Source organism: Coloeus monedula (genome assembly GCF_965178545.1).
Source record: "Coloeus monedula genome assembly, chromosome: 23".
In the NCBI taxonomy this organism is placed as follows: domain Eukaryota; kingdom Metazoa; phylum Chordata; class Aves; order Passeriformes; family Corvidae; genus Coloeus; species Coloeus monedula.
Genome location: NC_138803.1, coordinates 4,694,499 through 4,708,630, shown reverse-complemented (window position 1 = coordinate 4,708,630; position 14,132 = coordinate 4,694,499). Strand labels below are relative to the sequence as shown.

The 14,132-nt window shown below is 59.2% G+C and overlaps 1 protein-coding gene and 1 pseudogene across 2 annotated transcripts; both read left to right on the top strand.

Moving 5' to 3' along the window:
* Window positions 1–2,972: 2,972 nt before the first annotated feature.
* On the top strand, window positions 2,973–7,561 carry LOC309581445 (pepsin B-like; the record flags this gene model as incomplete). Its single annotated transcript, XM_082296058.1, has 9 exons — window positions 2,973–3,028; window positions 3,621–3,774; window positions 4,132–4,249; window positions 4,890–5,008; window positions 5,342–5,541; window positions 5,675–5,797; window positions 5,925–6,069; window positions 6,682–6,780; window positions 7,409–7,561. The coding sequence occupies 9 exons, from the start codon at window positions 2,973–2,975 to the stop codon at window positions 7,559–7,561; spliced, it is 1,167 nt and encodes a 388-aa protein (XP_082152184.1).
* A 1,202-nt stretch (window positions 7,562–8,763) lies between these two features.
* On the top strand, window positions 8,764–12,721 carry LOC309581487 (pepsin B-like; annotated as a pseudogene). Its single transcript has 9 exons — window positions 8,764–9,014; window positions 9,868–10,018; window positions 10,416–10,533; window positions 10,698–10,816; window positions 11,363–11,562; window positions 11,726–11,848; window positions 11,925–12,069; window positions 12,305–12,403; window positions 12,569–12,721. The product of its transcript is annotated as a pepsin B-like (transcript).
* Window positions 12,722–14,132: the final 1,411 nt, after the last annotated feature.

The window sequence follows — 14,132 nt, the reverse complement described above, 5'->3', positions numbered from 1 at the left end:
GTGAGTTCATTAGTGAGAACCCTGGGAGCTTTGAAGTTGGCAATTACAGGCCAGGGGATGGAAAAGGCTCATTGTAAAGATGGGATCTAATCTGTTTTCCTTCCCTAAGTGAGCGGGATTTTTCCAGCTGAAAGGCCCTGATGCTTCAGTGTCACCTCAAACCCCTCCCGTGCCATTCCTGTCCTTGTCACCTGTGCTGGTGCCTTGGCCACTGAATTTCTGATGTGGCAGAGAAGCAAAGGTGCTGTGGGGATTCGGCTGCCCTGAGCCGGGGGTTGCTGTGCAGTTGTTCCTTTGGGTTATTCCCACGGAAATCCAGCCAGTCCCTCTCTGAGGAACAGCTCTGTGCCCTGAGGACAGCTCCTGGTTTGCCTTGAAGTGTGAAACTGTGCAGAATAAATGGAATGGGATGTCCTGGCTGGTGGCACCTTTACAGGACAATTCCATGTGCTGCTTCCCCTCTGTCAGTGTGAAGCCATTTCCTTTGTCCTGTCTCTCCATGCCCTTATCCAAAATCCCTCTCCACCTCCCTTTGAGCCCCTGTAGGTCCTCAGCATCAAGAAGTCACTGATCTTCTCCTGGTTTGGGAATTTAAATGCCTGACGTGGAGCCCAACCTTTTTATTTACAGCTGATTTACCCATCTTTTCCTCACAGGGAAAGAGGAGTCTTTCTTTTGATGTGATGGAAGCTGTTCCTGTGTACTGTGGCCTCTGTTTTGGAAATAAAACACTAAAAGCACCTCCTGCAGCACCAAGGGGAGGATTGGAGAGCTTGTGTGGGTTCATAAACACAGCTGCTCTGGGGGCAGAGAACCATGGAATCCCAGACTGGTTTGGGTTGGAAGGATCTTAAAAACCATCCAGTTCCACCCCTGCCGTGGCAGGGACACCTTCCACTATCCCAGGTTGCTCCAAGCCCCAATGTCCAACCTGGCCTTGGACACTTCCAGGGGTGGGACAGCCACAGCTTCTCTGGGAATTCCATCCCAGCTCCTCCTCACCCTCACAGGGAAGAATTCCTTCCCGATATCAAACCTAAATTTCCTCTCTTTCAGCCTGACCCCATTCCCCTTTTCCCTCACGCCAGTTCCTCATGAACAGCTCCTCTCCAGCTCCTTGTAGCCTCTCCAGGTCCTGGAAGGGGCTGTGAGGTCTCCACAGAACCTCCTCTTCTCCAGGTTCCACAGGCTCCTCTGGAGCGCTGGGCTCACCCCCTGCAGCATCCCGGGAAAGGCAATGGGGTCACAGATGGGATTCCCTGGGTTGCAGCTGGGCCACCAAACCAGCTCAGAAGAGAAACTGAAAGCAAAGGAGAGGGAATGCCCGGAGGCCTGAGGGAAATCCCGGGAGCAGCGCGGGTGCGCGATCCCCGCTCGGCGCGGTGACTCCGGCTCTCTGCGAATCCAGAATTCCTGCTGGACTAATTCCCTCAGAGCTGCCCCACTTTGGGTCAAAAAGCGCCAGAAAGCGCTTTTTGAATGTGTGTGAGTGCCGCAGAGGGCACCTGCTCCCCGTGCCTCGTGGGGCCGTGCCGGGAGCGGGCGATGCTCTGCTGGCGTTCCCATAACCGCGCCCCGCTTCCCGCCAGGATCCGCTTCTTTACCCGATCCCAATGCCCCGATCTTTCCGCCAATCCTGCTGGCAAACACGATGACCGCCGTGTGACGGTCTCAATATCCAGAGGAGGCCACGCACGCTGCCCGGTGCTCCCGAGGGGATGGAATCCGTGCGGAGCGCTGGCGCGGGATGAGCGGCGAGAGCGGTGCCGGGTGATGGAGAAGGTGTTGGGTGATGGATTCGGGATGCAAGGAGGGCTGGAGGAGCTCTGGAAAATACCTGGGCTCTAACTAACAGGATAATGGCCCATTTGCCAGAAAATATTTAGGTTATCACCAAAAAAGCTTTGGTTTGTTGGCTAGAAAATATTTAGGTCGTGAGCAAACCCATTTTGGTGCATTTCCTACAGAATATTCGGGTTATAACTCAAAATGTTCTGGTTGGTTTGGGTGCTTGTTGGCCATTTGGGAAGTGTGGGTTTGTGGGTCCTTTGTTTTCACGGGGGGAAAAAAGCAAACAAGGAATTTTCTGACTTTCTGGGCTGGTGTGAGGATGTGGAGAGTGGGTTAAACCCCGAGGGTGGGTTGCACCTTCCTGGCAGTTACAGCACCCGCCTTTGGATATGGGATGGGGAGGGAATCGTGTGCTCCACAAAATAAACAAATGAATGGAAAAATGGGTGGTTTCTGCCCAAATGGGGAAAGCAGGAGCAGGTAGGACATGGAAACGAGCTCATCTCCTGGAGTGAAGGTCTGGGATGCTGATGAAGAGGAGAAGGCAGGACAGCACTGAGGACCACCTTGGAGGAAACGAGAGAAGGAACCTGGGGACGGTCCTGGAGCAAACGAGAGAAGGAACCTGGGGACCATCCTGGAGCAAACCAGAGAAGGAAGCTGGGGACCATCCTGGAGCAAACCAGAGAAGGAAGCTGACGGGCTCCATCTCCTCGCCGCGTGTCCCGGGAAAGCCTCTCCGCCGGCCGCCTCCATCCCCGCTCTCTGCAGCGGCGGAAGGAGGGCAGACAAAAGCGTTTCCCTCCCTCGCCAAGAGCCGCGAGTCCCTTTGTCCCGGGGCAAGGCTTGCGCAGGTTTTGGCGAGCGCAGCCACGGCCCAGCGCGGTGACGACGTCGGGTCCCTCGTCCCCGATAAGCGCTGACCCCTTATCGGATCGCTCCCCTTTGATCTCGCCCCCGGGGCCGTGCGCGGCTCTGCCCTCGGGACGCCGATTCCGCAGGATCCTCGTGGCCCGAGGCACAAAGAAGCCCTTGAGGCCGGGGCTGCGAGAGGCGCTAATGGAAAGCGGAGGTCAGCAGATAAGGGCCGGCGCTGCCTCCCGGGATAAAAGCGGGAGCCCGGGCAGCCCTGCCCGGCTGCCGCCGCCTCCCGAGGGGTGACCGTGGAGCTGCTCGGCACCATGAAGTGGCTCCTGGTGGTCCTGGCGTGTCTGCAGCTGGCGGAGGGGGCGGTGAGGTGGGTGAGCTGTGCGGGAGGAGCGGGGAGAGGGCGGGGAACGGAGCTCGAGGATGCTGAGCCGCGGGGAGAGGGGCGGGCGGCACCTCCACGGCGTGGGCACAGCCCGGGGCAGCTCCTGGGGACATGGAGAGATCCTGGGACATGGAGAGCAGCTCCTGGGACCGGGGGAGCAGCTCCTGGGGACATGGAGAGATCCTGGGACATGGAGAGCAGCTCCTGGGACCGGGGGAGCAGCTCCTGGGGACATGGAGAGGAACTCCTGGGATATGGAGAGGAACTCCTGGAGACATGGGAGCAGCTCCTGGGGACATGGAGGGCTCCATGGACCTGGAGGGCTCCTGGGGACCTGGAGGGCAGCTCCTGGGATATGGAGAGCAGCTCCTGGGATATGGAGAGCAGCTCCTGGGATATGGAGAGCAGCTCCTGGGGCCGTGGAGAGCTCCTGGGACCCGGAGAGCAGCTCCTGGGATCTGGGGCATGGAGAGCTCCTGCCATGGCTCAAAGGAGCCCAGAGAACTGAGCCTTTGAAAATGCCCAAATCTTCTTAATTTCTGCTCTGCTCATTTGGGTTCTCTCTCCCTCTGTGCAGGATCAACCTGAAGAAAGGCCAGTCCATCCGGGACAAGATGAGGGCAGCGGGGGTGCTGACTGATTTCCTGAAGCGCATTAAATATGATCCCGTGAAGAAATACCAGCCCAGCCAGGGCTCTGTGGTCAGCGAGCCCATAACCAACCACCTGGACGTGAGTGCCCCACGCTCCCCATCACTGCCTGTCCTCCCTCCTTCCTGGCTCCTTCCAGAGCAATCTGGACACTCCTGAGCCTCCAGGAAATGAGAAATTCCTTCCCCCCCCCCCCACTCTTTTAAGCTTCTGTTTGGAACTTTAAGGAAGGTCTCCCCCAGCCACAAAGAGCGAGGCTTTTCTGTAGAAAACAAACCTACAGTAATTATTTAATATTTCATTTTCTGGGGGGAGAAAATGCAGGATGAGAGCTCGGTGTGCTCCTGTGTGGTTGGGTCTGAGAGTGAGCCTGGCACTGGGATGCCAGGGGGAAGCCTGGTCTGTCTGTGGCCAGTGGAGATTCCCTGTTTTTTGCAGTCCTCCTACTTCGGGGAGATCAGCATTGGGGAACCCCCCCAGAAGTTTTTGGTGCTCTTCGACACCGGCTCCTCCAACCTGTGGGTGCCCTCCACGGACTGCAAGAGTCCTGCCTGCTGTGAGTACCCCCAGATGCTGTGAGCAGACCTCCTACTGCTCCTAGGAGTAATTAGTGCTAATTAGTACCAGCTATTATCCCAGCACTGCAGGGCTCGATGCGTTTCAGAGCATCCCAGACTGACCAAGCCAAGATGGGTTGAGGTGCCAGTGGGTGCCTTTTCCTTGTCCCTGTTCTTCCCCTGTTGGGGACATCACGATGCCAGACCACAAATGACCCCGGGATGCTGATCTGGGATAGCTGGTGCCTTCCTTGGGAAGCACAGAGCCCTCTGCCTGCTTCAGGGATGGCCAAATCCCCACGGCCATCCCAGGAATCTCAGGCTGCTCCCTGGCTATCTGTAGCCAGGCAGAGGGAAGAGGAAAACCGGGAATTACAGAGCTGATGTCCCGCTGCCAGCAGAACTCATCCCTCACGGTGGAAGAGTGATGGGGATTTCACCGTGAGGGCTTTGCTGTTGTGCTTGTGATCCCTGGAGAGGGATCCAGGCAAAACTGGGCTGCAAACCCCAAAACCTGAGAGAGAACCACGGGGTAGAGGAGCAGCCTGTCCCTGGGGATGATCCCAGCGGAGCAGCCGGCAGTGAAATCCCACTGCAGCACATGCCCAGGGCTTTCCCCTTCTTCTCTCTCTCCCCCAGTCAACCACGCCAAGTTCAAGCCCCGTGACTCGGCCACCTTCACCCCCAGTGGCCAGTCCTGCACCGTGTCCTACGGCAGCGGCTCCGTCACCATCGTGCTGGGCTACGACACGCTCAGGGTGAGCGCTCCCCGTGCCATCCCTGCCCTCCCGCTGCTGTGTCCGGGCTGGGTGTGCCCATGGAATGAGCCCGGGAGCAGCCTAAGGGCCGATCTCACGTCCTGTGTAGCCAAGGCTTGGACAAACCCTGGGCAGAACTGATATGAAGCGTTTATTGCCACCCTCAGCCACACAGCTGGGCTTTGGCTGGGTTTTAACCCAATTCCTGGGGGTTTTTCCCGGTTTTCCCCACTGCCTGGTGCTGTTGGCACCAGCTGGGACCCTGCAGTGCTTTCGGAGCAGCAGCCACCCCTCGGGTTTGCCTGGCTGACCCCGGATCCCCTTCCCCTGCAGATCCAGAGCATCACCGTCACCAGCCAGGAGTTCGGCCTCAGCCAGGACGAGCCCACCCAGCCTTTCTACTTTGCGGATTTCGATGGGATCCTGGGAATGGCGTACCCCTCGCTGGCAGTGGGAGGGATGGCCACGGCTCTGGAGGGGATGCTGGAGCAGAACCAGCTCGCCGAGCCCGTCTTCAGCTTTTACTTCTCACGGTAAAAACCTTTCAGGGCGCTCTGCACATCCTGGTGTGCCCCAGGAGGGTTCCTTAGGGATTTATCCCTCTCTAGCCCACGTTTATCACACGGATTTCCCCATCCCTGCTGCCGTGACTCTGCTTTTTTGCAGCCAGCCCACCTACGAGTACGGGGGAGAGCTCATCCTCGGGGGCATCGACCCTCGGCTCTTCCAGGGGAACATCACGTGGGCGCCGGTGACACAGGAGCTCTACTGGCAGGTGGCACTTGAGAAGTGAGTGGTGTTTGTACCTCCGGCCATCACCCCCCTGCCTCAGCTGCAGCTTTGCAGAGCTCGAGGTGTCTGATTTAGGGGCCAGTGGGTGCCCAAAGCCACGTCCTTGTCCCCGTTCTCCTCCCAGCTTTGCCATCGAGCAGTCAGTGAGCGGCTGGTGCAGCCAGGGCTGCCAGGCCATCGTGGACACGGGGACATTCCTGGTGACGGTGCCCCAGGAGTACATAGAGAGCATCCTGGAGACCCTGGGAGCCCAGGAGACCAGCTTTGGGGTGAGTGCACGGGGATTTTGGGGGCTGTGGAGCACTGGGGAGCCTTGCGTGGGAATCAGAGCCCTGGGCTCAACCGGGTCCCACAAAACTCATGTGGCAGCTGCAGAACAAGTGACAGTGAGGATGAGGGGACTGAGAAAGGTGGGGGTGTTCAGCCTGGGGAAGAGAAATTTGTGTGGAGACCTCACAGCCCCTTCCAGGATCTGAGGGGGCTACAGGGAAGCCAGAGGGAGACTTGGGACAAGGGCCTGGAGTGACAAGGGGGATCCTTGGACAAGGGGGAATGGGTTCAGACTGAAGGAGAGGAAACTGAGGTTTGATATAGGGAGGGAATTCTTCCCTGTGATGGAATTCCCAGAGAAGCTGTGGCTGTCCCCGGATCCCTGGAAGTGTCCAAGGCCAGGTTGGACGGGGCTTGGAGCAACCTGGGATAGTGGAAGGTGTCCCTGCCATGGCAGGGGTGGCATGGGATGAGCTTGAATTCCCTTCCAACCCAAAGCATTCCATGATTCCACGGCGTGGCACCGCCAGGGGATGGAGTGTTTGTCACCCTGGCACACGATGGCCTCCGTCCTCTCCGTGCCGTCACCTCCTCTGTCCCTGTCCCCGCAGTATGCAGTGGACTGCAACGGGACCCAGGACATGCCCCCCATCACCTTCGTCATCGGCGGCGCTCAGCTCCCGCTCTCCCCCTCCGCCTACGTCCTGAATGTGCGTAAGGGATCCACCCTGACAGCACCCTGGGGGATCCACCCTGGGAATTCCCTGGGGGATCCACCCTGACAGCACCCTGGGGGATCCACCCTGACAGCACCCTGGGGGATCCACCCTGGGAATTCCCTGGGGGCTCCATCCTGCTGAATTCCCTGGGGGATCCACCCTGACAACACCCTGTGGGATCCACCCTGACAATTCTCTGTGGGATCCACCCTGACCATTCCCTGGGGGCTCCATCCTGACAATTCCCTGTGGGCTACACCCTAAGAATTCCCTGGGGGCTCCATCCTGCTGAATTCCCTGGGGGATCCACCCTGACAATTCCCCGTGGGCTCCATCCTGACAATTCCCTGGGGGATCCACCCTGACAATTCCCTGGGGGATCCACCCTGACAATTCTCTGTGGGATCCACCCTGACCATTCCCTGGGGGATCCACCTTGACAGTTCTCTGGGGGATCCATCCCGCTGAATTCCCTGTGGGCTCCATCCTGACAATTCCCTGGGGACTCCATCCTGCTGAATTCCCGAGGCACTGGGAGGAACCTGGAGCTCCCTGACGGCAGCGATGCTCTCCCTGTGCCCGTTCGAGGCTCTGACCCCCCGTTCTTCCCCTCCTACAGAGCAAAGGCTACTGCACCCTGGGCATCGAGGTCACCTACCTGCCCTCCCTGGACGGGCAGCCCCTCTGGATCCTGGGAGACATTTTCCTCAAGGAATATTACACCATCTTCGACCTGGCCAACAACCGTGTGGGCTTCGCCCTGTCGGCCTAGAGGGACGAGGCAGCAAATTCCAGCCCCTCTCCTGGCCCGGCACAGCTCTGCCAACACGGCTGCAGTGCCACAGAGTTCCCAGGGACATTTCCATGCCCACATGAGCCCCCATCCCTTGGGATTTCTGTGTCAGTGTGTCCTCACCGCCTCCTGTAACAAATAAACCGCAACATCCCAAACGGTCTCTGAGCTCCTGGGTTTGTTGGGAGCAGCCTGAGGGGTTCCGTGGCTCACAATCCCTTCCTCCAGCAAGGTAAGTGCTGGGATAAGCTCCAGGCCCTGGGATAAAGCCCCAGGGATGGGCAGCGCCCACCTGCAACCCTCGGGAAACCTCAGCGGGGAAGCCCCGGACCTTCCTTGCAGCTGGAAAAGGTTTGACAGAGCCCTGTGGTTTCTCTGAGGCTGTGAGGTGAGTCACGACACCCGAATGACCCCTCAACCCTGGAGCGGGGCTGTTCAGCCTGGGAAAACTGCGCTGGAATATCAGGAATTGGCCGAAGGGGATGGGGAACACCCTGGGCGGGGGAGGTTGGGTGACCCCGCTCTTTCCCGGCAGCCAGGGTCGTTTCTTCGAAGTTCTTTATCACCGGGGCTCGTTCTCAGGTGCGTTCACAGCTCTGTTGCTTCCCGGGGGAAGGACACGAAGCGCTCCGAGCTTGGTGTCCAAATATTGACACAGGCTGAGCGCGCTGAGACACAGATTGGGTGGGCTCGGGCAGCAGGGAAGGGCATTCCTCCTCCTCTTCCTCCTCCTCCTCTTCCTCCTCCTCATCCTCCTCCCTCTGGAATGGGAACTTTCTGCTGGAAACGGGCTGGCGGTGGCAGGAGGCCACAGGCAGAGGCTGACCACGGCCCTGCCGCTCTTTGCTCTCCCCTTTGCTCCCTGCAGGATCTGTCCAGGCCAAGGCAGGGAAACTTGGGGGGGGGGGGGGGGGGGGGTTGTGGAGGAGGGGGGAGGGAACTTCCCGAGCTTCTGAAGATTCCGAGCATCATTCCACCCCCAAAAACTTGGACGGAAGCAGCCAGCAGGGCTGCGGGCACCCCAAACACGGCTCATTCCCAGAACGCCAGCAGCAGGAATTCCCATTTGCTGGGAAGGGTGTGTGGTTTTGCCTTTGTTTTCCGCAAAGCTGGAGCTGGGCTGAAGGCGGGATAAAAAGCCTTGAACTCGGCGATAACGACCGCGTTTTGTTTTTTATCAGATGTCCCGTATTTGGTCTCGGTATCGGCGATACCCCGAGAGCCGGGTCAGGAGGGAATTCAGGGTGGATGTGGTGACGAAGAGGAGGGTGGGAGCAGACACCGGGGGAAGGAGGAAGCAGCTGGGCACGGCTCTGCCCATTCCCACCTTGTCCCCGTCCCGGAGCCGCCACTGAGCCACCGCCACCACCGGGGACATGTGGGGGCTGGCGCTGGCCCTGCTGTGCCTCCCGCTCGGGGAGGGGATGCTCAGGTGGGTCTGGGGCAGGGTGGGGTGAGGGGTCTGGGGGCGAGATTGGGGTGAGGGTGAGGGGCCTGGGGGCAGGACGGGGGTGGGGGTGAGGATGAGGGGTCTGGGGGTGAGGATGGGGGTCTGGGATGGGGATGAGGATGAGGGGTCTGGGGGTGAGGATGAGGGGTCTGGGATGGGGATGAGGATGAGGGGTCTGGGGGTGAGGATGGGGGTCTGGGAGTGAGGATGGGGGTTTGGGGCCTGGGGGTCTAGGACGGGATGGGGGTGAGGATGAGGGGTCTGGGACAGGATGGGGGTGAGGATGAGGGGTCTGGGGGTGAGGATGAGGGGTCTGGGGGTGAGGATGGGGGTCTGGGAGTGAGGATGGGGGTTTGGGGGTGAGGGGTCTAGGACGGGATGGGGGTGAGGATGGGGGTCTGGGAGTGAGGATGGGGGTCTGGGGGTGAGGGGTCTGGGGATGAGGGGTCTAGGACGGGATGGGGGTGAGGATGAGGGGTCTGGGATGGGGGTGAGGATGAGGGGTCTGGGGCTGAGGATGAGGGGTCTGGGGGTGAGGATGAGGGGTCTGGGATGGGGGTGAGGATGAGGGGTCTGGAGGTGAGGATGAGGGGTCTGGGGGTGAGGATGAGGGGTCTGGGACGGGATGGGGGTGAGGATGAGGGGTCTGGGGCTGAGGATGAGGGGTCTGGGGGTGAGGATGAGGGGTCTGGGACGGGATGGGGGTGAGGATGAGGGGTCTGGGGCTGAGGATGAGGGGTCTGGGATGGGATGGGGGCGAGGATGAGGGGTGTGGTGAGGAGAGGGGCTCACCCCTGGCACAGGGGGGGCACAGCTGGATCTCTGCACCCCGCAGGATCCCCCTGAGGAGGGGCCGGTCTGTGCAGGAGGTGATGAGAGAGAAGGGGCTGCCCGAGGGGCTCCTGAACAACGTGCGAGGGGACCCGGGGAGGAAATATCATCTCGGAGGGGCCGTGGCTTACGAACCTCTGCTGAACCACCTGGATGTGAGTGCTGAAGCTTTGCCTTCCCCTCTGAGCCGCCTCGGCTTTTTGGGGAGCCCTTCTTGGCTTTCCTGGCTGCTGTGGGGGCTCAGCTCCCTCCCACTCCCCAGTTCAGGGCCTTGGGAAGGGTTTTTTTTTGGGCGTTTAGGCTGGCCCTGAGGGCTGGGTGGTGCTGGGAGGGCAGGAGGCATCAACTGGAGTTGGGACAGGGAAATCCCTTCTCCGAAAGAGCAGAGCTCATGGTTCCAGGGCAGATCCACCATTCCTGCTCCGTGTCCAGGGCAAATCATTGTCCCTCCCTGTGCTCTGGTGCCCTCCAGGACCACGAGCAGCAGTTTGGGGTTCAGAAACCTCCTTCAAAAAGGCAGGAACAGAAACCCACCCAGGTTCTTGTTCACAGACCTTCTACTTCGGGGAGATCGGCATCGGGACCCCTCCCCAGAATTTCCTGGTGATCTTTGACACCGGCTCTGCCAACCTGTGGGTGCCCTCCACCTACTGCCAGAGCCCAGCCTGCGGTGAGCACCCCTGGGGGGACCCCCGTGGGAGCTGTGACAGAGAAACCAGCACCACCCGAGGGGGTTTGGGGCCACCAAAGCGGTTTTATGGCCCTTCCCCTGTGAAGCCTGTCTCTGTGGGGACAGGGCTGTCACCTGGGGGCTGTCACCTTCTGTCCCTGCAGGGGACCACGCCAGGTTCAACCACAGCCTGTCCTCCACCTTCCTGGGCACTGATGTGAGCTACAGCCTGAGCTACGGGTTTGGGGACGTGGCCGTGGTGCTGGGGTGTGACACTGTGACAGTAAGTGACCCCTGAGGGGCTGCTGCACGGACACTTCAGGGAAAAACCAGTGCAGTTGTGTTAAAAGCTCAGTTTAAAACTCAGGGAGTACCTTAAAAGTACCTTTTTATTCTGGGGATTGGTTCCTGATTAGTTTAAGGTGTGTCAGCATGAATTCACTCCGACAAACTCCCAGTTTGTTTGCTGGGATCTGCAAACAAACTCATTCCCAGTCCTCTGGGCTTTCCAGCCCCGATCTGGGATAAGGGAGGGATATCTTTGGCCACAAGGATTTGCTTTGTGTACATCTGAGCTTTGTCCTTCCGGGGTGATAAGGAATGTTCTGTGCGAGACTTGCACGCACTGAAAATGGGATTTTAAACCGATTTAAGAGGCAAAACGGGGTTTGTGGGCATTTTGGTGGAATAAAAAGGGTGAGGGGACAAAACTGGGAGTCAGGCTGCTCCCGACCCCATGGGTGACGGGGAAGAGCTCAGCCTCTCCCAGCGCAGATTTAATTTTGCCACCGAACCCCGACATCTCCCAGCATCTTCCCTCTCCCTCCAGATCCAGAACATCATCCTCAGGAACCAGGAGTTCGGCCTGAGCCTGGACGAGCCCAGCAGACCCTTCTACTACCTGGGCTTTGACGGGATTTTGGGCATGGCTTATCCCGGTGTTGCCATCAGCGGCTTCCCCACCTTCCTGCAGAACTTGCTGCAGCAGGACCAGCTCAGCAAACCCCTCTTCAGCTTCTACTTCTCCCGGTGAGACCCTCAGGCAGCAGCTCCTTTTTCCACAGGCATGGCCTGGATCCATCCTTCCTTCCATCCGCACCTTCTCCCCACACCCCTCTGTGCTCCACCGCTTTCTACAGAGCACAAATTCAGATTTTGGTCTGATTTCGGGGCTGATTTTGTGTCTTTCCAGCAACCCGACATATAATTACGGTGGGGAAGTCATCCTGGGAGGGGTTGACCCCCAGCTGTTCTCCGGGGAGGTTTTATGGGCTCCCGTGGTCCAGGAATTGTACTGGAAGATCGGCATTGAGGGGTAAGAGCTGCGCCACGGCTCGCAGCGGGTTTGGGGTGGGAAACCTTTCCCAACCCTTTTCCTGCTGCTTCCCCAGGTTCTCCATCGGGCTGTCGGTCACTGGTTGGTGCAGCCGAGGCTGTCACGGGATTGTGGACACTGGGACGTTCCTGCTGACCATCCCAGGGCAGTTCCTGCCAGCCCTGCTGCAGGCTCTGGGCGCAGAGCAGAGCGATTACGGGGTAGGTGGGCAGGATGGGGATGGTGCTGAGCTGTGAAGTGTCCCAGAATCCCCAAAGGAGCAAAATATCCCAGCTGGAGCAGCCCTGCTGTGGGGTAAAAATGGAATAATTCGGTAAATGCGGGTCTGGCACTGTCAGAGCTGTGCTGACCCTTCGGGAGCGTGGCTGTGGTGACCACTGGACAATGGCCAGTGCCAGTCCTGGGTGTCCTGACCCCTTTCTGCCTCTCCTGCAGTTCCTGGTTGACTGCAGCTCTGTCCCAGAAATGCCCACCCTCTACTTTGCCATCGGTGGAGCCTGGTTACCTCTGCCTCCCGCTGTCTACGTCCTACAGGTAGGTGGGATTTCCTCATCCCAGTGGGAATTTCCAGTTCTGCCCAGGAGAAAATCAGAGTTTCTTCCCAACACCGCATTTCACGGAGATTCCTCTGCCTGCCTGTGGCTGTGGGGAGGGAATTGGCTTGGGAACTGTGCTGGAATTGGCTTTTTTTCCCCCCAGAATGACAGCATTTGCACCGTGGGGGTGGAGAGCACCTACGTGTCCTCTGCCAGCGGCCAGCCCCTCTGGATCCTCGGGAATCTCTTCCTCCGGCAGTATTATTCCATCTTCGACACGACCAACAACAGAGTGGGCTTTGCCACGGCAGCTTAGGGGTGCTGAGCATCATCCACGGGGGATTTTATCCCTTGGAACACCTTCTCCTCCTGGGATCCGGGCGTGCTGATGAGTTGTGGATAAAGGACTGGGAACCCAACTCGCGCTCGAGGCTTCCAGGCACTCGCTGAGCTTCTGGATTGCAGCAATGACAGATTTGGGGGCTTTTATTTTTAATGGGAGCCAGATCCCTGCTGGAGCTTGCTGGGAAACTGGGATGAGTGGGAGAATTTCAGGCTGCGCTCAGGTTGAGGATTCCAGGGCTGAGCCCTGGCTGGAGGCTTCGGGAACCAGTTTGGAGCAGGATGTGTGGAACGAGGAGCTGCTGAACAGCTCCAGGTTCCTTGGGTTTTTTTTTTTCCCAAGGGGGACTTGCCCACGTGTGTTTGCAAATAAATCAGGGATTCAATCGGGGATTAAAGTGTCATGCAAAGACGCTCCAGCTGAGGAAAACACCCTGGGTTTGTTCTCCAGGGCTAAAACTCATGGCTGCAGCCTCCAAGGAGGGCGGGGAGGAGGGATTTGAGGTGCCCGAGGCTTGGGATGTGTGGATGCTCCAAAGAGGAGCTGCTGGATGTGGTGTCAGATGGATTGGGACAGTGCAGGGTGCCCAGGGATGACCAGAGGCTGTTCAGTGTGGGTGATGCTCAGGAGATGCAGGACATTGCCCGTGGCACGTGACCACCCCAAAAATCTGCTGTTTCCAGCCAAATCTGCCAGCAGGATGATCCTGGCCACCAAAACCCCATCCTGTGGCCACAGGCACGGAGGTGGCAGGGTCACCTGGGGACTCGAGGTGCCAGGGAGTGCCCTGTCTGCAGCTGGCCAGGGTCCCCACCGCCCCCTCCTGCTGCAGCCGCCTGTTCCCGATTCATCTCATCCCAAATCTCCTGGCACAGCTTCCCTGGCACCCCCCGGACCCCGAGGGTCCCATAGGGAGGGGGCAAAGCCCCCCGTGCCTCGAGCAGCTCCTTGCAAGTCACTGCTCGCCCTCCACGGCCACAACCAGCTGCACAATCCTGGTGCAAGGAGCGGGAAAATCCTGGAGCGAGGAGCTGCGTGATCCCCGTGTGTTCCTGGTGCAAGGGATGCACGACCCCGGCCCGAAGGGAGCTCCATGGTCCCCGTGTGTTCCTGATGAAAAGGGATGCAGGATCCTGGTTCACGGGACTGCACAACCCGATCACAGCGCTGCCTTCACCTCCCACCCCATCCCTCCTCTCCTGACCCGTTTTTGGGGTGGAAACCCGCACTTTCGGGGAGAAAAAAAAGCATTTTTGGGGAGGAACCCCCCCTCATTTCAAGGAAGGAAAGCACCAAGCCCAAACTCCCGCGGTGGCCCGGGCGGGGACTACAAGTCCCGGCAGGCGCGGACTGCAGCTCCCGGCGTGCCCGGGGCCGGCGGAGC